The sequence below is a fragment of the Bombyx mori genome, chromosome 8, assembly GCF_030269925.1.
Source record: "Bombyx mori chromosome 8, ASM3026992v2".
NCBI lineage: Eukaryota > Metazoa > Arthropoda > Insecta > Lepidoptera > Bombycidae > Bombyx > Bombyx mori.
The window spans coordinates 12,032,205-12,052,926 of record NC_085114.1 but is presented as its reverse complement, the minus strand read 5'-3'; the positions used below and the strand labels follow the sequence as shown (position 1 = coordinate 12,052,926).

The 20,722-nt window shown below is 38.1% G+C and overlaps 2 protein-coding genes across 2 annotated transcripts; both read left to right on the top strand.

The window, feature by feature from the left end:
• The first annotated feature begins 241 nt into the window (after positions 1-241).
• Positions 242-5,467, top strand: Tbh (tyramine beta hydroxylase). Its single transcript, NM_001256994.1, has 11 exons — positions 242-409; positions 489-712; positions 802-942; positions 1,281-1,544; positions 2,142-2,291; positions 2,359-2,491; positions 2,570-2,736; positions 3,646-3,828; positions 4,271-4,458; positions 4,543-4,699; positions 5,059-5,467. The coding sequence occupies exons 1-11, from the start codon at positions 334-336 to the stop codon at positions 5,152-5,154; spliced, it is 1,779 nt and encodes a 592-aa protein (NP_001243923.1). The 5' UTR covers positions 242-333; the 3' UTR covers positions 5,155-5,467.
• Positions 5,468-8,829: 3,362 nt separating this feature from the next.
• On the top strand, positions 8,830-14,746 carry LOC101741320 (cold shock domain-containing protein CG9705). The gene is made up of 3 exons (XM_004932194.5): positions 8,830-9,395; positions 9,480-9,602; positions 12,901-14,746. The coding sequence occupies exons 1-3, from the start codon at positions 9,289-9,291 to the stop codon at positions 13,052-13,054; spliced, it is 384 nt and encodes a 127-aa protein (XP_004932251.2). The 5' UTR covers positions 8,830-9,288; the 3' UTR covers positions 13,055-14,746.
• The last annotated feature ends 5,976 nt before the right edge of the window (positions 14,747-20,722 follow it).

Below are 20,722 nucleotides of genomic sequence, written 5' to 3'. Positions count from 1 at the left end.
AAATTATAATTTGCGTATGGTGGTAGGACCTCTTGTGAGTCCGGACGGGTGGGTACCACCGCCTTGCCGTGAAGCAGTAATGCGTTCTATCCATCCATCTAAGAAATAAAAAAATGTATGAAAATTATCTAAATTATTTTTCTGCTGTCTGTACCATTTATTCCCTCTCGCCGCTGCATGACGCTACCCAAGGTGACATAATTCGAGAAATTATTTAACAGCCTTCAAAGGAGGGAGGCACGCGATGGCGCGTTTCATTCTAACTCTAACAACAGAGTGAAGTAGACCTCCGTCTCCACTCGAAAGAGATGCATCTTTTGTAAACGCTTTAAGATGTCGAATTGGTTTTTTGTGTTTTTTCTGTCTGTTTATACATTTATTTATACGTTTTCTGTGAACGTAAGCCCAGGTGAGTTTTAAACTGGAAACGTTTGGTGTTGGAAGTATTGCAAAGTTTGGAGACAATAACTAAAATCGCGATTTTTCAGGTCATCGTTTCGCTGAAAGTGAATCAGTGTTGGATCCAAGCGGCGAGTTTTTATTAAAGTGGCGTGTTGATTATGCCGTTCGAAAGATTAAATTTACTTTGACTGTTTCTGAAAAAGCGCCGGCCTTCAATTGGTTTGCATTAGGCTTCTCCGATCGGGGCCAACTGAATAATTCGGATGTTTGTCTGTTTTGGACAGATTATAAAGCTCGTGATCATTTCGAGGTCTAAATTTAAAAAAATAAAAGTTATTTATAATAAATAGCATCGCTACTAATTTTTGTGAGCTATATTTGTTTGGTATTTGATTTTAGGATATGCACACAAACGGACAGGGGAATTTGATACGTGATCAAAAACAAAACTGTGAAGGGTTTTATTTGAATACAAATAGCCAAAGCATAATCTTTGATCGTTTATTTGATACTTGCGATGATGATGATTACGTGATTGAGGTAAAAATGATCTTCTGAAAGATATACTCCGTGCTCACGTTAGAAACAATTTGATAGAAAATCGCTCCTCATAACTGAGGGCGATCAAAACTTTTAATTAATGTACCTATTTCTTGCAATGATCCTAAGATTTCTTAGAAAGGTAAAAAGGGTGACGACACTTCTTATGTTGTTGGGGCTCTTAGCCATCACAAAAACTGTCACTCATGTTGAAGACGAAATTCAACATTGACTATTGTTAACAAACTTTGAAAGGAAAACGAATGAAATTGAATAGGATTCGTTGTAAACTACATAGTTGTTAAGATCGCAAGTAAACTTAACGATAAACTTTTCAGGACGGCACAGTCCATGTGGTGTGGGCTCACGGAATAGACAAACTGTTCTCATCAAAGGGCTTGTGCCTTACTTGCACCGTACCTCAGAGGCACGGCTTTGTTAGAGTAAGGCTACTAACACCTCCCGGCTTGCAAAAAGCGAATGGTTACCAATTACGAATAACAAACAAAGATCTAAAAGTACCGGGAGACGACACGACGTACTGGTGCAAAGTCGTTAGGCTGCCCGAATTCGTCACGTCAAAAGTTCATCATATAGTTCAGGTGACTAGCGTACACCGAAATCAGCTTTTTTTCTTCTTTTTTAATTAATATGTCACAAATTAATTTTCGTAGAATTAAAACTACTTTTACAGCTTAATCTCGCGTTATTGTTTTCGGCGTGTGAGGCGTGTCGAATAATTTACAGTTTTCATTGTCACGGACGACAAAGTTGACGCGAGCACAGAGTAGGTACCTATCAGAAGGGCAATTTTGCCTGAATCACATAATTTTTGTCATCACATCGCATCTATCAAATATACGTCCAAAGACCATACTTCAGCTATCTGTATTCAAATCAGGGTTTGGTTTTTGATGCAATAACATTATAATATTGTGTTATCGTATAATGTTCTATAAGAAATATTTTGCATTTCGTTACAAACGTAAAAAATAAAAAACGCGAATTTAAACCGTAAAAATGGTTTCGTAAAAGTAGTACAATATTTTTTTTATTACCCGTGTAGGCAGCGAGCATACGGCCCACCTGATGGTATGTGGCGACCGTCGCCCATGGACTTCAGCAATGCCAGGGGCAGAGCCAAGCCGCTGCCTACAAACCGCGAATACCGTAGAAAAAACTACACTTTTGTATTCTAGTTCGAATCGACAATAACTCCCGGTAACGAAGGCCTAGTTCATCACATGGAAGTCTTCTATTGCGACGAAGATCCCCACAAGGAAATGCCGGCATACGAGGGAAATTGTTTTGCCGCAGAGAGACCGGCTATTACGAAAAGTTGTTCTAAGGTAACCCTTATTCATACTAGGAAAGAGATTGAAGTTCAACGACTCCATTACGATTAATCTTCTATAGGTAAAAGCGGCATGGGCAATGGGCGCTCCCCCTTTTACCTACCCAAAAGAAGCGGGCCTCCCACTCGGTGGCCCGAAAGCCAACAAATACGTCATGCTAGAAGTCCACTACAACAATCCAGAATTAAGGAAAGGTATTTACTATAAAAAAACATTGACTTGATCAGCTTATCTCCTTGGTGTATTTCTAATGAAAACTCTGTATTGCCTAGATTGGGTCGACAGTTCGGGTATTGTTCTCTATATAACTGGAAGGAAGCGTACGTACGATGCCGCCATTATGGAATTGGGCTTAGAATACACCGACAAAATGGCTATACCTGGTGAACAAAAAGCATTTCCGTTAACTGGTTACTGTATCCCTCAGTGTACTGGAGTGGTACGTATCTGATCCGCTTCTGATCTGAACGGACAAGTTTACAAACTCCAATATCTGTTCAAGCAGGCAGCAATTTACCTAAATAATTACTTTTCCAACACCCGCTCGACGAACGCAATTGTTAATTGTATCTGACTTGCCTGCTTTTAATTTGACTGACTCGCCGATGCTGTAGCTAGCGCTATTCACTGGTGCGCTGAGGGTCATGGGTTCGATTCCCACGTCGGGTAAATATTCGTTTGATGAACAAGTTTGTTTGCCTTTGTTTGGCTGTTTATTAACTGTATATGTATATATTTAAAAGTTTATATAATTATGTATGTCAGTCTCTGGTACCCATAACACAAGAAATCGTAGTTTGGAGTCGTCGTGGCTTAACGGATAAGACGTCCGGTGCATTCGTGTTGAGCGATGCACCGGTGTTCGAATCCCAGGCGGGTGCTAATTTTTCTAATGAAATACGTACTCAACAAATGTTCACGATTGACTTCCACGGTGAAGGAATAATATTGTGTAATAAAAATCAAACCCACAGAATTATAATTTGCGTAATTACTGGTGGTAGAACCTCTTGTGAGTCAGCACGGGTAGGTACCACCACCCTGCCTATTTCTGCCGTAAAGCAGTAATGCGTTTCGGTTTGAAGGGTGGGGCAGCCGTTGTAACTATACTTGAGACCTTACAACTTATATCTCATCGTCAGTGGCGCATTTACGTCGTATATGTCTATGGGCTCCAGTAATTACTTAACACCAGATGGGCTGTAAGGGCGTCCAATCCAACTAAGCAATAAAATAAAAAAATTGGGTCCGGATAACCGTGCATGTTCCCAGTAGTTATTATTATTTTGATTTATTATCTGCGACTCGCACAAACCGAAGAAAAACCTAGTATATCAAAACATTTCAGGGCCTACCGGATGAAGGCATTACAGTTTTTGGAAGTCAACTTCACACGCATTTAACTGGTGCCGCGGTGTGGACCAGACACTCGAGACAGGGTGTAGAGCTTCCCGTATTAAACAAAGACATGCATTATTCTACGCATTTTCAGGAAATTAGAATACTGCATCGGCCCGTTAAAGTGCTACCAGTAAGATCTTATTTTGTCTGTTGAATTAATTAATATGGTGGTCAGTGTGCTTAGTGCGAGTTTTTTAACTTACGTTTGCCGCTAAGGGCTCTGTTCACACTCCATACAAATTTGAGTTAACTTTTACGCTATCGAGAACGTTAAAAAACTCGCTCTAAGCACACTGGATAGACAGGGGCCCAAATATGTCCCTAAGTACTAACGGCTCTAAGTAAATACATATATACAAACATATATGGTGGTATTATATTGAATAGTTAAGTTATAATTTTGACGTGGTCTTTTATGTGGGTATTTTTAAATTAATTATATTTGAATTCTTTCTGGAATTATATTCTATTGATATTGTTGGATATGTTCGTGTACTTGTTTATTTTCGTTGAGTAAATTTAGCCATAAGACTAAGCTCTACGTATGTTAGTTAAGTTACGTTCTGTTGAAGGGCGACTTCTTGGAAACCACCTGCATTTACAATACGGAAGATAAGTTAAACGCGACGATCGGCGGCCACGCTATAACGGACGAAATGTGCGTTAATTACATACATTACTATCCGGCGACCGAACTCGAGGTTTGCAAGAGCGCCGTGTCGAACGAAGCACTCGAGAAATATTTCGATTTCGAAAAACGGTAACCAAGATCAGACCCCTCAGTACCAATGCAGATACAAAAGTAATAAAAAAAAGTTGTTCGCCTTTTACTATTGTGTTTCAGATGGGACGATATACCGATTTCGTCGAAGGCGACGCCACGTGATAATTATTTAGCGATCCAACCGTGGACTAGATTAAGAGCCGACACACTACATACGCTGTACGTCGAGTCCCCAATATCAATGCAATGCAACAAATCCGATGGGAGTCGTTTTCAAGTCAGTTCCCTTTATCACAAAGTCACATTTGCGTTGAAAGGTTTTTTTTTCTAGCATAGATCGAAGCAAAATTCCGGCTGATGTTACGATCTTGGATAGCATCAAAATCAAAAGACTGGTCACCTTGAGACAACAATGATCGTCTTAATTGTATCAAATCGACCCTTAAAAGAACTCCTATTTGCTTCGCAACAGAATGGTGTGCCCACATGCGGCTTACCGCTTAGTCTACCACCAGTAGCCCATTGAGTTTGAGCCCCTTTTTTTTTCTTTTTTTTTTTGCCCTGTTATTTATAATTAATTGCCTTGATATAATACTTTTATTGTTAATGTGAAAATACCTATTTTCTTAATTTCAGGGTGATTGGGAAGGAATTCCGATACCGAAAATAAAACTGCCGCTTTCCGAAGAAATTCGAATCTGTCCTAAAATTAACTATTTAGTCGAGACCTAAGTCTAAAATACATTATACTGTTATCGAATTTCATTAGATTTTGTCTTGTTAGCTTCGATCGTGCGTCGCTTAATTAGACTTAAGACTTACTACATAAAATCTATAACGTAAGTGCCAATATAATTGTGAATATTGTGATACTCAAATAAACATTATTAAGCTAAAAATAATGTACTTATAAAATATAGAAGCTTTGAAACAAGTGGCTATAAACTTGTTTAGTGTTAGTTTAACCAAAAATGTATAATTTAACTACATAATAAGACTTCACTACTTAATAGATAACATACTTACTGAAATTAAACATTCTAACGAATTGGAGTAAATTACTTTCGTTTCTTGTGTATGATACTGCTTAGTTAGAACGGTGTGTTTCATTTTGTTATATATTATGGTGTATTGGCACAGATTCGATAATTTGCCATAAAAACTTGGCTTTATGGAAGCTTTCCATTTATCTGTCCCAATGGACGAATAACAAACGAAAAAAATATTATTTACATAATTTTTTATAATATCTACCACTAACTCTATGGCATAGAGTTACTATTCTAACTGGAGTGCTTACTTCGTTTGACATAAAAACTAAAAATATACTTTATCTCTATGGCTTAAAGTTTATTTTTAAATAGCAAAAGATGTAAGGAAAAACGGTCTGAAAAGAGAATGATTATTAAGTGGTGGTGTCCCTCTCGCACATTTTACAAACAAAAAGCAGTGTTGCTAGCTTAGAGGATTTTCCATAAAATCTCGGAATTTGGACCCCCGTCTTAGTTATCAAAAATGGCTTTTAGTGGTTAGTGGATTTTTTAGTAGCTTGGGCGTTGTTGAAAATTATTGAAAAGGTTAAAATCAATCCACTTTACAGGATTTTAAACATTTTATGACAATAATATATCTAAATACATATTATTTAAACGATGTGACTTAAACTTAACTAGAAAATATTGCGACAATTTAGAATTTCCATCAACGTCAAAAATTAAATTGGTTCAACATAAACGTACAAAGTTATGGTGAATTTATTTTCTGATGATGACAATTTATTAAAATAAATTATATAAGAAGTATTGATTATATGATATATATTGATTTTTAATAGAACATCATATATTAATAAAGCTCATTAACAAAAAAAATATTGTTCTATATTAATAAGAACTCTGTTTAATGGAAAATTTTATGGTAGGTACGTAGATTTCTGATGGTTTTCATGTTGAATTTGGTGGGAAGCCAGATTAATTGTTGGCATCACCGAAAAAGAGCTATGAATGGATTAAAAGAAAAATGGCGTCTATTTACGTTTGTAGTGCGAAGTTAAAATGGCACTGATACAGCTTGTGGCTTGTTTTTTTTTCGAAAATCGTGAAAGTTTCCGTGTAATCATGGTGAACACTTTTAATATAAGTGGTTTTAAGCGAGAATCCTCTCCAGTTTGTGGAATATCCTTCCATATGTCAGATTCATTGATAAATTTTTACTAGTGTGAGCATATATTTTTAAAATGTGAGATATATTTTCTCATTATAATATTTAATACCATTTGTCTTGTAAATTGTACTTTATCTATGTCATATACTAAATTTGAAAAAACAATCGTGAAAACTATAATTTTGCAATGTATTTTTCATATTATAAGAGCCATCACGTGGTATTTCTTGAACTTTTTTTATTGTATTGAATAGCGTCGCACGCAAGCATGTATATCATTTGCCTGACGTTAAGCGAACGAGGAGGATCTTCTAGTAAATATGACTTTGGAATTTCTGGAAAATGTCCTTTAAAAAGGTCAAACAAGAAGAATCAAGTACTCAAACGCAAGAAATAAAAAATACCCCGAGAAAAGCAAAATTACGACAAGATGTTAAGGTATTGAAACAAAAACTTAAAAGTCGTGAAATAGTGATTGTAAATATAAAGTCGATTTTAGATTTATTAAAGAAAAATGGCGATTTTTAATTGAATTGAAATTTAAATTGCGAAATTTTAATGATACTCATGGTCCACTTAGATATTGATTAAAATAAATTATGTATTTCGTTGAAAAAAAAGAATTTACTTAAAAATAAATAGAGGAAATGTTATATTATAAGATTACAGAAAATTTACTGAACTTAATAATAATAATATAACCAATATTTTGTAAATAGAGATCAAGTACTATGTGTATTGTGTTATGTGTATTGACTTGTCATTTAAGAGTTATTTAATTGTTTACATATAACAAATAAATGAATTTCAGTTCATTTCATTTTATTACCCATTGTGTTTTATTTCATAAAATGTAACTAGTAGACTTAATATACACGTGTCATGATAATAGCACAGAAGTAAAAATACAAGTAATTTTAAATCAATTGAAGATGTGAATGTAGGAAAAGAGCACCCGATACGCGCAGACCATGTGTGTTGCAGTGTCTCACTCAGTGTGTCAAATATTAATTTGCACGGCCCACTTAGCCAGTACACTAAAGTAGGAATTGCGTAATTAAGTTCAACATAATATTTAAGTCGCGGTTGAGTATTCGGACGTTAAACATGAGTTTGAGGAAGTTTAAGTAATAGCACTGAGGTAATGATGTTTGTAATAAAACTCAGTGCTAGATTTTCGACAACGCAGCAACTTCCAAAAAAAAACGTCGAAAAAAGGCACCATGACGACGAAGCAATGTTTAGAATTGAATTTACATAAATAAAACGTTGCAAGCACGTGTTTTGTATTTACATAGGGTTACACAGAATTACTTAAGGTAAATTCAAAACTGATGCATGTGTATAATTTTATCCTATAAATAAATTTTATATGGTCACCACATTAGACAAGGACACCGCGACCAAAAAGTATTCTCTTTCGAGACCGATTTCTCGGCATCAGACAGCACTCCAGTTGTAGGTACTTATTAACTCCATGCTCTATGGATAAATGCTAGTGATTGAAATTGTCGAAAATTTTCTATAAGTTAAAGATAATTTTGAAACATCGAAATATTCACATAGGGTTAATTTAAAAGAACAAAGAAATAAATGTATTTGTTTTTTGTACTTTGATAGCAATTACAAAGATACAAAAAGTAAAATGCTGAAAAAACGTGGTTCCTCTCGCCTCTCGCAGTCTCAACGACAGCTACAACGAAATCATAAAATGCGATATTACAGTTAACAAATACTCTAATGTTCATGGGCTGATTACCGGTCTGGTATTCCGCTTGATACCAAACCAACTGTCACAGAATATAAAGAGATTTGTTCCGCGTTATACGTGTTACTTTACCCATCTACGTCGGTTGAGTTCTATCTCATTCCAATATTATATACATCTTTTTTTTTTATGATTGAAAGATTACTGGTGGCCCGGTGGCTGATGCATGGGTTAGGTTGCACGTCGACCTCTTTGTCGAGTTCGAGGAGTACGGTTACCGGGGTTCCTAAGCCTATTTCTAGTGTTAGCGCTGAAGACGTCTAATGCAAAGGTTATTGGATCTGATGGATCCGTAAGAACGTGTCTAGGGCGTCGACGGTGACTGGCTCCTGCATGATCAGGATTCGGGGAGTAGTCAGCGGCGGCAACGATAAAGCGATTATCATGACGCATAGCCTTATCGAAGTACCGTTCCGACGCTGACTTCATGTATTTCCGGATTGATTCGAGGCCCAGGTCGTCGGGTAGGTCAACGTTCCTCACGAATCACGGAGCTCCAACGGCTAACCTACAAAAGCGGGATTGTAGGGATTGGAGGGTGTCTATGTGTGTGCAGGCCGCGTGAGCGAATACCACACTTGCATAAGTCATGACGGGGTTATATACATCTGTTCAAGAATGTGGCAGAAATATAAAAAATAAATTATCGGTGATGTGGTAGAATTTTATAAAGAAGGGTCATTTTAATGTTTGTAAAAGTTTTAATATGACTAAAATAATTTGACCAATTAGAATAAATAAAGAACAATTGTATTTAGGTTCATTGAAACAGTCTTCCTTGTGGTATATTATCGATACTAATATCGATAAGATCCAACCACTAGCACATTCTAAGTGATGTGACTGACATTTTGTTTTCATTTGCGTGTTAAATAAGTTCTTTTCTTACCTATCTACTACCTATTTTAGATGATTATCAATCTAATCTTTTAATCATGTCCAACGATTACGGTTTTAATAGTGATGATTCCCCCAATAAAACAAACTCGCATTTGCAATTACCTAGTCCGATTATAACTCGGCGAAATCGAACAGCGTCGACGTAAGTATGAAAATTGCACCTTTTTTACGTAAATAAAGCGTATATTTCTTTCATTTATATTAAGACATTTATGATTATTTATAGATCAGAAAGGGCTTTAGGTAATCCATTGGAAACTGGTAAAATCAAGACGTTCTGCAGAGAGAAAGGTCACGGATTTGTGAAACCTGAAAAAGGGGGCGAAGATATATTTCTCCATATATCTGAGTGAGTATTAAATTAAAAGCTTTAGATAGTTGTATAAAATAACTTTGTATCTGAAATTCAAGTATACGCGTGTAGAAATTGTATATTTTTTTTATTAATTTTACCAACTTTTCATTATCTTTACCTTGATATGTGATAAATATTAAACAAGGAATTTGACACTCATATAATAACAAGATCGTTCGTTGTTCAGATTATTTAGTTTTATATGGCCTTGTCATTAAATATGTAAAGTACCTACGCCTTAAATATGTAAAGTACATTTCAATAGAGGGAATTATTTCAAATTGTTGAATCAGTTTATACTGAAGAACTCATATAATATTTTTAAAAGACATGAATACTTAAAATCGATTTTACTTTAAAGATAATAAGAAAAAAACTCCAGTAGAATAAGCAAATGAATAAAAAACTAGCAATGTATATTAAGTTTATAGGTGCTCATCTTTTTTTAAATTCAATTTTACTGAAGAATCTGTCACACATTTCTCAGGTAAGGTAACACTGAGTAGTCTATTTTACGCTAAAGTTTTAGTAGCTTAAAGTGCAAAATTGTGGTGTATTCAAATTAAAAATAAGACCACTAATTGAAATTCTACAGTATGTACTAAATTTTTAACACAATTTTATAAGCGGGATCTGTGTATGTAACATAATCTTCAAACAATGTTTACTAACTTCAAAATATCTGATAAACTTTTAAACTTACACACACATCAAGTACTGATAGGAGTACAATAATTTTATTACTTTTATCTGATATCCTGGTGAGGATACTATGAAATATTATTTAAATTTTAGTATTTGGTTTGAAATAAAAAGCATATTTTTTAGACTCCAAACTATAAATCATTTCATTTTAATTACATACATACGTAAAATATGTTTATGAATGGCTACAATGAATGAATAATATCCTCTAATAATAATAAGGAAATATAAGGCAGTTCACATGCAGTATTAGTGACCTATTCTATCTCATTTTCTTACTTGCTAAATTGTAAACATTATATGAAATTTTATTGTCACTTTTCAATTCATAGATTTTCAAATCACATCAGTGCTATTATTGTGTATATTTTATTTTTTGTATAGATAGATAAGCTCACAGCCCCACCTAGTGTGCAGTGGTTGCGAGAGACATCTCAATGTGAGAGCCACCACCCACCACTAGACAAGGTCAATGTCTCAACTGTATTATATAACATCTGACCCATCCTTCAAACCAAAATGCATAACTGATTTGCCATAGAATTAGGCAAGTCAAAGATACCTGTGCAAGCTTATAATTTACTTTTCCACCCAGAAATGCTGGTTAGTGATGGCAGTCCCCTGATATAATATCGCCATTTACAACATCCAGGGGATGAAATTGAGTGATGCCTTTAGGTCACATAACTAAAAAAGAGTTGACACTTCATACAACAGCCTCGGGCTAAGATTTTCTCATGTGTTATCTATGTACATTTATGAAACCAGCACAAAACACCCAAACCTGATAAGGCTAGACTAACAAACTTGGGCCACATATTATAGAAGTCAGGGTCATCAATCATTAGACTAATGAGACAATCAATTGAAACAAAAATGTAAAATTAATAGAACTAATGGGAACGGAATCTTGGTTTTAATGTTCTCAAATCTACATCCCTTAAGCTATGAGACCTTTACAGACAGTTGGAATTCTATAGAATTCTATCGAGTACTGTTGTAACATAGTATCCTTCTGATATAATATTTGTGCCTTCGGTCTCTGGAGAGTTTTGCCATCTCAAGATAATATGGACAGGATCAATATTGGTATTATTTGTCATATATATAGTTTCATTTAGGTAGTGTCAGTAGCTACAACTAGCACAAGCACAAGCATGGAGACTGGCACAAGCATGTAGTTAAATGGAACGGTTTGAATTTTTTGGTACCATATCTATATCCTACATAATATATCAACATCAAGTGGAGTACTGCTGGAGCGCCAGCCTAGAGGTGGACCTCTAGGCTGGGGATACTTCCATTTGACTCCATACAGAAGACCGCCGTTCGAATTGTCAATAATCACATTCTCTGCTCGTCTGCCCACAAGAGCAATAATAAAAAAAAACCGGACAGAGCCTTCGAGGCAATGCGAAGGCTCTAGAACGTCGGTCATCCCGTTATGACAACCTGTCAGAACATCCAAGCGGAACCAACCTGCCGGATATATCGCTAACAGGTCGCTTTTAAGATGTCACTCGGCGGCGTGCTAGAATACTGGTAGCTAGTCGCATGGCTTCGACCTACCCCGGTCCACCCGTGACCTTCGCTGGAGGAACCCCTCCGGCTACAAGGGCTGGGACGTGCGTTCGTACGCTCTTTTCCGGTTCCCGACCCGACGCCGACGGATCGGTGCCGAGAGGGAAGAGCTCTCCTTCTCTCATTCTGCCGTCTCCTTCTGTGAGATGGTGGACTCACAGAAGTTGAGCATTGTCTTTCAGAACGCGGCATTGCCGAGCATCGTAGCCACGAAGGTCGTCAGCGACAAGTCCTCTTCTATGACCGCGACGAGGGTGGCACCTTTTGCACACCTTCTTTTTCCGGGCCGGGGGCCGAACCTCTTATAAGAATCCCGCCCCTAGGGGGCGCGCGGTTTATATTGGACTGGTCCGCAGACGTTAGGAGCTGACTGCGGGACAAGGACATTATGCACACCTAAGATATATCTTTTAAAGTATAATTTATCTGATATCAACAAAAACGTCTGAATATTTTTTGTAAAACGAGGTTTACATAAGATGCGATTCAGAAGTCTTACGATATATTGTAGGTACTTGTAAGATCTGTGTTCAATCATCAAATTATCTTGACGGGCTTATCATGGTTGGTAAGATAATTAATTGGACGTTAATTTTTTTACAAAACTTATGATTCAGGTTCACTACATCATATTGTGTTTTATTTATTGCTTTAAGCAGCATATTTAAGCATCAGGTCAAAGTCTCAGTCGTATTTTACTATTGTCCTGCTAACCTCAAGAGGACTAAACAAATAATAATAAAAAGTTATGGCTTATTATGAAATTATAAATTACTCGTAAATACACTTGAGACACTCGACCTCAAGCTGTCTGGCAGCATGCACACTATGATGTTCATTGTCTCCAGTAACTACTTAATACTAGGTCAACTGTGAGCTTATTCGCCCGTAATGAAAAAAAAGAACAATTCATTCCTGCTTGAGGATTAAAACCATAATTCAAAATATTGCAATCCTTATTTTTAAAAATATGTTATTTATAAAGTCATATTTTTATTTCTTACAGTATCGAAGGTGAATATGTACCCCTGCCTGGTGATGAAGTTATATATCGACTTTGCCCAATCCCACCTAAGTTCGAAAAATTTCAAGCTGTCCATGTGCGCATAATTCATCTCACTCCGGAGAAACACGTCAAGTGGGACGAACCACCTCTGTAACAATTAAGAACCCTAGATATGTAACCTTCTTCGTTTTAATGCAAGGCCTCTTGCCATCGAACTACCCTTCTTATCTTATAAACTTGAATGTAAGAATGTAATGTGTGTGTTGTTGACCAGTCTTGTGCACTATCATAATAAAAAAAAACCTACTTCTGTTATTAATCTATGCACCAAGTAACTTTAAGCTTTAATATGGTGATTTTGCTAATAATTTGTTTTCATTGATTCAAATGACACACGAACAATTTGGATCATATTAATATAGATCACAAAACAGTATTTTAACGAAAGTGAGAAGCCAATATGTGGTGCTAAATTTTGGATGGTTTTACCAACATCTTTAAAGTTGTATTATGTAAAATGGTGAAAAAAGGCTTGTCATTTGCTTACATTATGAATGTTATTTGTTTTATCAGTAGATGGCTTTATCACCAAATTGGCCTAATTTTATGACATTTACATTGTTATGTTTGCATAGATATTATGTAAGTATCATCAAGCATATTCAAATGAAATGGTTTTTCAGATACAGAATAGTAATATGTCTGTATAAAGTTAAATGCTACCATATAATATTGTAAACAAGTATCTCTTAGCATTAGTCGTGATTTGCACAAACTTTGAATTAGCCACCCAAATGTGACCTTACTGATAAATTGTTAATTTATAGTCACTTGTGAAACTACCGTCTAATTACACTATCGTCCAAAAGTTTGGAAACAGCCAGGTAAACTCTAATAAAAGACAAAAAAATCATCAAGATCTTTTTATTATGATCTTAAATTAAAAATTGAACAATAACGTATGTAAACGAAATAAGAATTTAAAATACAAAATGATTATTTACTTAAACCTTAGCCTCATCGAAGTGTCCACGTTTTTCTTTTATTATCTTCTCGAATATTTTAATCATCCTATTAATTATTCTTTAATTCCACATCCAACTTTTTCTATTCGCTCTGTCGAGTTTATCCCAAACAAATTATATGAGAGTAGATGGCCATAGCATGTTTTTTAAAATCTTTTCAACTTTCTTCTTGTTCAAAAAGTTCGGATAGATTTTCGACGAATGCCTAAGATCATTATCTTGTTTAAATATGAATTCACGAGCAACGTGATTCAGTACAGTGGGTATGGCGACGTCTTTGAGAATTTTCAATTAGCCTTCTTTATTTAGTTTTTCAGTTATCTTTATGTGAACAATCTTGAAATGCAGTGAAAAATATTTTTAAAACAATTTATTATTCGGCGTCGGCGTGTCGGCGATCTTCTTTTTTGTGCTTACAAACTTTTGGACGGTAGTAGACGGTTTATTATATCCGCATGGGTAAATATTATTACGCTGCCTATTTCTGTAGCGAAACAGCTTTGAAGGGTGCGATAGAAGTTAACAATCGACATTACGACCTCACGTTGAAGGCGGATGGCGACACTCACATAGTTATGTCTATGGGCTCCCGTAACCACTTAACACTAAGAGCTCGATCACCCGTCTATGAAATAATAAAATTACGTGAATATTTTAATATAATGCATTCCTTAAGCATATAATATGAAGCTTGTAAATGTTGTGATTCAAAGTACATATTTGAACATTGTGACTGTTTATTTGCATAAATGTTTTATGCTTTATTATGATTTAATTTAAAACTTTAGTACAGCGAATATACATGATATGTGTAAGGACAACTTTGGTTTTATTTTAGTTTATTTGTTTAAATTTCATACCCAATTTATTCTCGCTCGAACAGCCCGCCAGGTACTAAATTCTTATTAAAGCTATACTCGAATATTATGTCTCCTATCCAATATCGTGCATAAGCCCACTTCTCCCTTCAATTTACGTGAGCGATTCTCTTTCACTCGTTCTCTTGATGCTCCCTGCAGATCCAACCAACGTTCTGTCTTGTTATTCCCTTCCCACAAAACCAATTTCTATTCTCACTCCTTTACCGTGCACGCGATCAGACTGTGGAATTCGTTGCCGGCTGACATCCGAGTTTGCAAGTCTGTTTCTGTTTTTAAATACAATGTCAAACAATTTATCTCTCATCAACCGAATGATCATTGTTCTATACCCTTCGTATATACTGTGTTACTTATAATATTTTGTATTCAAGTTTTAACAACAAGTTTTAATAACAATATTTGCTATGTGTATGTGCATTACAATAATTCTCATGTTGTATTTGTTATTTTAGCTGCTCTACACACATCCCTTTTAATTATTATTCTCATAATCCTCTCGCAGGTCTGCTGGAAGAGATTTCTTAAAGAAATAAGCAGTGTCTTTGTACATAATTTTCCTATTACTCTGTACTATGTCTTCCTTTTTGTGTGTACATAAATAAATAAATAAAAAGCTCATAGGCACCATTAATTAAAAAATAATTGATAGAGCAGTGTGACCGCGGCGGACAATAGTTGAGCTTCTCCCGACTGCAATTTTTAGTTTCTGACTGTACAATTCTAGGTTTTATTCTCCAGTTTTGCGAGTAGGGACGAAGAAATCTTAAATTTCTATTTTTCTTTGTTTAAGTACTCTGTGGAATCCAAGACAAATCGACTTTCCTTCGGAGCGACTCTCATCGTTGAGTCTTTTCGTGTTCTTCCGGCCGTGGATATTAGCTACATATTATATTAGACCAACCGACAGGACGGTTTTACGGCATGGGTGTTTTTTTTTCTACCTATTCGCCGGTAGCATAAGACTTATGCTAGCAATAAGAGTCTTCCGGCTACGCCCGGACGGAATGGGTGTTATGAGGGTTATTATCTGTACGGACTAAATACAAATTATATCTGATCTAATTAATCACTGTCAATTTCTGCAATGGAGAATTCTATTGGACTCCAGTTGAAGGGGCAGCCTTCATGCAGTCCAAGCGAAATTTCGACCTCATATAGGAGCAGGTAGTGTTAAGGTTTGGTATGCTCTGGACTCTGGTAACCAGTTAAGGGAAGAAATAATGTGTTAGAAAATGAAAGGTACACTACTTAGCGACCTGGCTGCCTCTGACATTACTGTCGTTCTAGAGTCTAGAGCAGTGATTATCAAACTTATTTCTTTTACCGCCCCCTTTGAAAATCAATTATTTTTCAGCGCCCCCCATTTCTTATACACCCCTAAAACTTTAAAACCACAATTTCATTAATTTAATTATTAAATGTTCTATTAATTTTAGTAAATGTAGTACCACCTAGTACATAATAATATGTATTTGTAGATGCTATTATTGTTTCTTCATATTATTATATGTCCGTACATTGCTACAGAGCGTGTATTTACAAATTTGCAAAGTGAAAATGAATTCTTCTCATCAATATGTTTGTTTAAATTCAGAATTACCAAAATAAATTGCTAGTTCACTGTACTATTACTATGCTAATTTATTAGAACGAAACTATTTTTGTTGAATATCTTTCTCATTAATATAAGATTCTCATCATAAGATAATTAAAAATTTATATTTCGACTAGTAAATAATACTACTAACAATAATAACTTATTAAACTACGAATAAGCTAAACCTGGAAGTCGTAGAGGGGTTCATTTATCTGGGCTCCGTCATAGCTAGTAATGGATCCTCCGAAAAGGACCTCAGAAGGCAAATCAGTATGGCAAAGAGAGCTATGTCCCAAATGGACCGTGTTTGGGCGGACAGAAACATCTCGAGGAATACCAAAAAGCAGCTCATCACCTCCCTCGTCTTTTCCATTTTTCTCTACGGCGCAGAGACTTGGATCCTCAAGAAAGCCGACCGCCAACGCATCGACGCGTTTGAGATGTGGTGCTGGAGGAAAATGCTCGGGTTTCGTAGGACAGAACACAGAACCAACGAATCCATTCTTACCGAGCTCAAGATTCCAATGCGCCTCAGCACTACATGCGCGCGGAGGAGTTTCGAGATCTTGGGACATATCGCCAGAAAGAGAGGTGGTAATCTGGAAAAGCTGCTGGTAACAGGCAAGGTATGTGAGAGAAGGCACAGAGGCAGAAATCCAATGCGCTGGTCGGACCAAATACGCTCCACTCTGAATACCTCAGTCCACGTTGCTATCCATTCAGCCGAGGACAGGCAGGAATGGCGCAAGATGATGCAGGAGAAAGTTATTAGAGGAGGCCACGACCCTCAGCACTGAGGATTATCGACGCAAGATGGAAGGAAACTACGAAAAATAAATTAATATCATTTCGTATTATAGATAAATATGGGTAATTTTTCATAGAATTTTGGTTTATAATTTAGAACTGGTTCAAATAAAAACCGCGTCTAAGTCAGCGTTTTTATTATTTGTAATAATAATAATTAATATCTATACTAATATTATAAAGAGGAAACATTTGTTTGTTTGTTTGTATTCAATAGGCTCCGAAACTACTAAACCGATTTGAAAAATTCTTTCACTCTTTGGAAGCTTCACTATTCCCGAGTGACATAGGTTATAATCTTTTTTGAAAAAAATTAGGTATCCTTACTAAAACTCCAATAATTTAACCTAAGGTGAAAAGAAATTACCTAAATATTCTTTACGTCGCGTGCCCTACGAAAACTATTGATGATAGAATAAAATAATGTACTACGACTTTGTAAAAAACATTATTATTTATAAAAAGTGTCGCGACAGCATATGTCTAACTATTATAGTTATACCGCAATAAGTGTTCTTTTATTTAAAAAATGCCCCTGGTAAGACACGGTGTGCCCTCCTACCTTCACCGACTGGTGGCTTCCTACTTGGAGGACAGATCGGTCACATGTACTGGACACGGTGGGATCGTGCACAGTTTCCCGGTCGTGCGCGGTGTTCCACAGGGGTCGGTGCTCGGCCCTCTTTTGTGGAATATCGGGTATGACTGGGTACTGAGAGGTGCCCTCCTCCCGGGCCTAAGCGTAATCTGTTACGCAGACGACACGCTGGTCGTGTCCCGGAGGGGGAGTTTTGCTGAGTTTGCTCGTCTTGCCACCGCTGAGGTGGCGCATGTCGTCGGCAAAATCAGGAGATTGGGCCTCGAGTGACACTCCGTAAATCCGAGGCCATGTGGATCCCCAGGCCCCGGAGAGTGCCACCTGTCGATGCCCATATCGTGGTTGGAGGCGTCCGTATCGGGTCGGGGTGCAGTTGAAGTACCTCGGCCTCATTCTGGACCATCGTTGGACCTTCCATGTTCACTTCAGAACGTGGTCCCTCGTTTGTTAGGGGTGGCCGGCGCGTTAAGCCGGCTTCTTCCCAACATCGGGGGGCCTGACCAGGTGACGCGCCGTCTCTATACGGGGGTGGTGCGGTCAATGGCCTTATACGAGATGCCCGTGTGGGGCCAGTCACTGGCCGTGAAGGTAGCGTAGTAACTGCAACGGCCGCAGCGCACCATCGCGGTCAGGATCATCCGTGGTTATCGCACCATCTCTTTCGAGGCGGCGTGTGTACTGGCTGGGACGCCGCCTTGGGTCCTGGAGGCGGAGGCGCTTGCCGCTGACTATCAGTGGCGGGCTAACCTTCGTGCCCGGGGCGTGGCGCGTTCAGCCCCATTGTGATCAGAGTGCGGAGGGCCCAATCTCGGCGGTCCGTGCTGGAGTCATGGTCCATGCGGCTGGCCGTAGGACCATCGAGGCGATTCACCCGGTTCTTGTGAATTGGGTGAATCGTGACAAAGGACGCCTCACTTTCCGGCTCACGCAGGTACTCACTGGGCATGGTTGCTTCGGTGAGTTCCTGCACCGGATTGGAGCCGAGCCGACGGCAGAGTGCCACCATTGTGGTTGCGACTTGGACACGGCAGAGCATACGCTCGTCGCCTGCCCCGCATGGGAGGGGTGGCGCCGTGTCCTCGTCGCAAAAATAGGAAACGACTTATCGTTGCCGAGCGTGCTGGCATCGATGCTCGGTGACGAAGAGTCGTGGAAGGCGATGCTCGCCTTCTGCGAGTGCACCATCTCGCAAAAGGAGGCGGCGGAGCGCGTGAGAGATGCACAGGCCCGCCGCCGTCGAGCGGGGTCCAGGGAGGCGGATCTCGCCCAAGCCCTGGCCCTCTAAGTGTTTCGGGTCTCCTTCACATGTCGGCCTGGGGACCGGCGTAGGGGGCCTAAGAAGACGACGTGCAAGCTGCTCTGCACACGCTTTACGCATGAGCATCCGGGTGATGGAAGGCCGGCTATCCTCAACTCACGCTGGTTCTGACCCAGCGGGGTGTTCCGTAGGATAGCCCATTCTAACCGGCGCCATCTAGGCGGGCTTCGAACAGCCTGCCGACCGAGAGGGCTGGTGGTCGTGGCGCCGACGACTGCCAGTTTGGTGTCCCGAGGGGGAGGGCGATGGGAGAGATGTGCTCCGCACTAAACGTTTCACTTTCCCCCCTTTGCCTTTTCATTAGCTCTGTCTCATGCGAGGTTTGGATGCTGGTTGTTGAGCGACAGGAGGTTTTAGTCGGTTCGACTCCGACATGCCCCGCCCTCCACCCCCAGTGAAGGGCGGAAGTCCGGCGATTTCCTCTTGACAAAAAAAAAGTGTGGCACTCGGGAACTGCGGCGGTAAAGCTATTGCATGGCATTTTTATCAACTTATGACATTATAATTAGACAATGATAATTTAATATTAAATCAATAATAAAACAAAACCACGGTATATTAAATAAAAATTCACACTCATAAGCTAGATCGCGCGAGAAAGTGATGGGCAGAGTTTTCATGATGCGCATGCAGTGTGACGTCACGCCACGCGCTTATTCACAAACACTACACAAGCGCAACGTGTGAATGTGTTGAACGCGAGCTACATGGTAGGTGGAGTGAGGGATGTTAGGTTTTTTCCGTTACGGAATTTCATGATTCGGTCGCCGCGCTCATGGCCCGCGATAAAAGCTATGCAATAGCTTAAAAATGTATGAACTTGTAATAAAATCTCTTTGGCTATACTATTTGTATCTGGCTGGTTTTGGTATAATTAAAAGTTTAAATTCGAAAGAAGTTAATTCCAAATTAAAATTAGGAAGATATGTGATTTTTATTTATTTTTCGTACTTTCAAGATGAGTGAATCTTATGAAGATATTCGATACATTTTAAAATTTTACCACAAAAAAGGTAAAAAAGCAACGCAAGTCGTGAAAAAAAATTGCGATGTTTATGGACCTAGTGCAGTGTCTGTGAGAGATTTGGTTTAAGCGTTTTCAATTCGGAAATTTTGATGTCAAAAACATAGATTATACACTTAATATATTTGTCAAAAATGCACGTCGCTCTGGTCGCCCTATTACGGATAAAATCGATGCCATTTTTGAAAAAGTGGGGCAAGATCGGCCTATCAGTAGTTACGACGTAACTGAAGAACTGGGAATCGACCACAAAATAGTTATGGCGCATTTGAAAAAAACTGGGTACACAAAAAAGCTCACTGAAAGAAACCTAAGGAACCGTGTACTCATTTGTGATTCTTTATTACGACCTAATGAAACCGAACCATTTGTGAAGAAGCTGATAACTGGTGATGAAAAGTGGATCACGTACGACAAAAACGTACGAGAAAGGTTGTGGTCAAAGGCCGGTCAGGCTTCACAGACTCTGGTGAAACCCGGGTTAACTCGCAACAAGGTGATGCTGTGTGTGTGGTGGGATTGGAAGGGCATTATACATTATGAGTTGTTACCACCAGGCAGGACCATCGATT

Bases quoted from the DNA above. Each gene is read 5' to 3' on its own strand.
- LOC101741320 (XM_004932194.5), top strand. From the start codon at position 9,289: ATGTCCAACGATTACGGTTTTAATAGTGATGATTCCCCCAATAAAACA. The intron at 9,396-9,479 runs GTAAGTATGAAA...GATTATTTATAG, and splicing joins CGAAATCGAACAGCGTCGAC to ATCAGAAAGGGCTTTAGGTA. The intron at 9,603-12,900 runs GTGAGTATTAAA...TATTTCTTACAG, and splicing joins ATATTTCTCCATATATCTGA to TATCGAAGGTGAATATGTAC.
- Tbh (NM_001256994.1), top strand. From the start codon at position 334: ATGTCGAATTGGTTTTTTGTGTTTTTTCTGTCTGTTTATACATTTATT. The intron at 2,292-2,358 runs GTAACCCTTATT...AATCTTCTATAG, and splicing joins TTACGAAAAGTTGTTCTAAG to GTAAAAGCGGCATGGGCAAT. The intron at 3,829-4,270 runs GTAAGATCTTAT...GTTCTGTTGAAG, and splicing joins GGCCCGTTAAAGTGCTACCA to GGCGACTTCTTGGAAACCAC.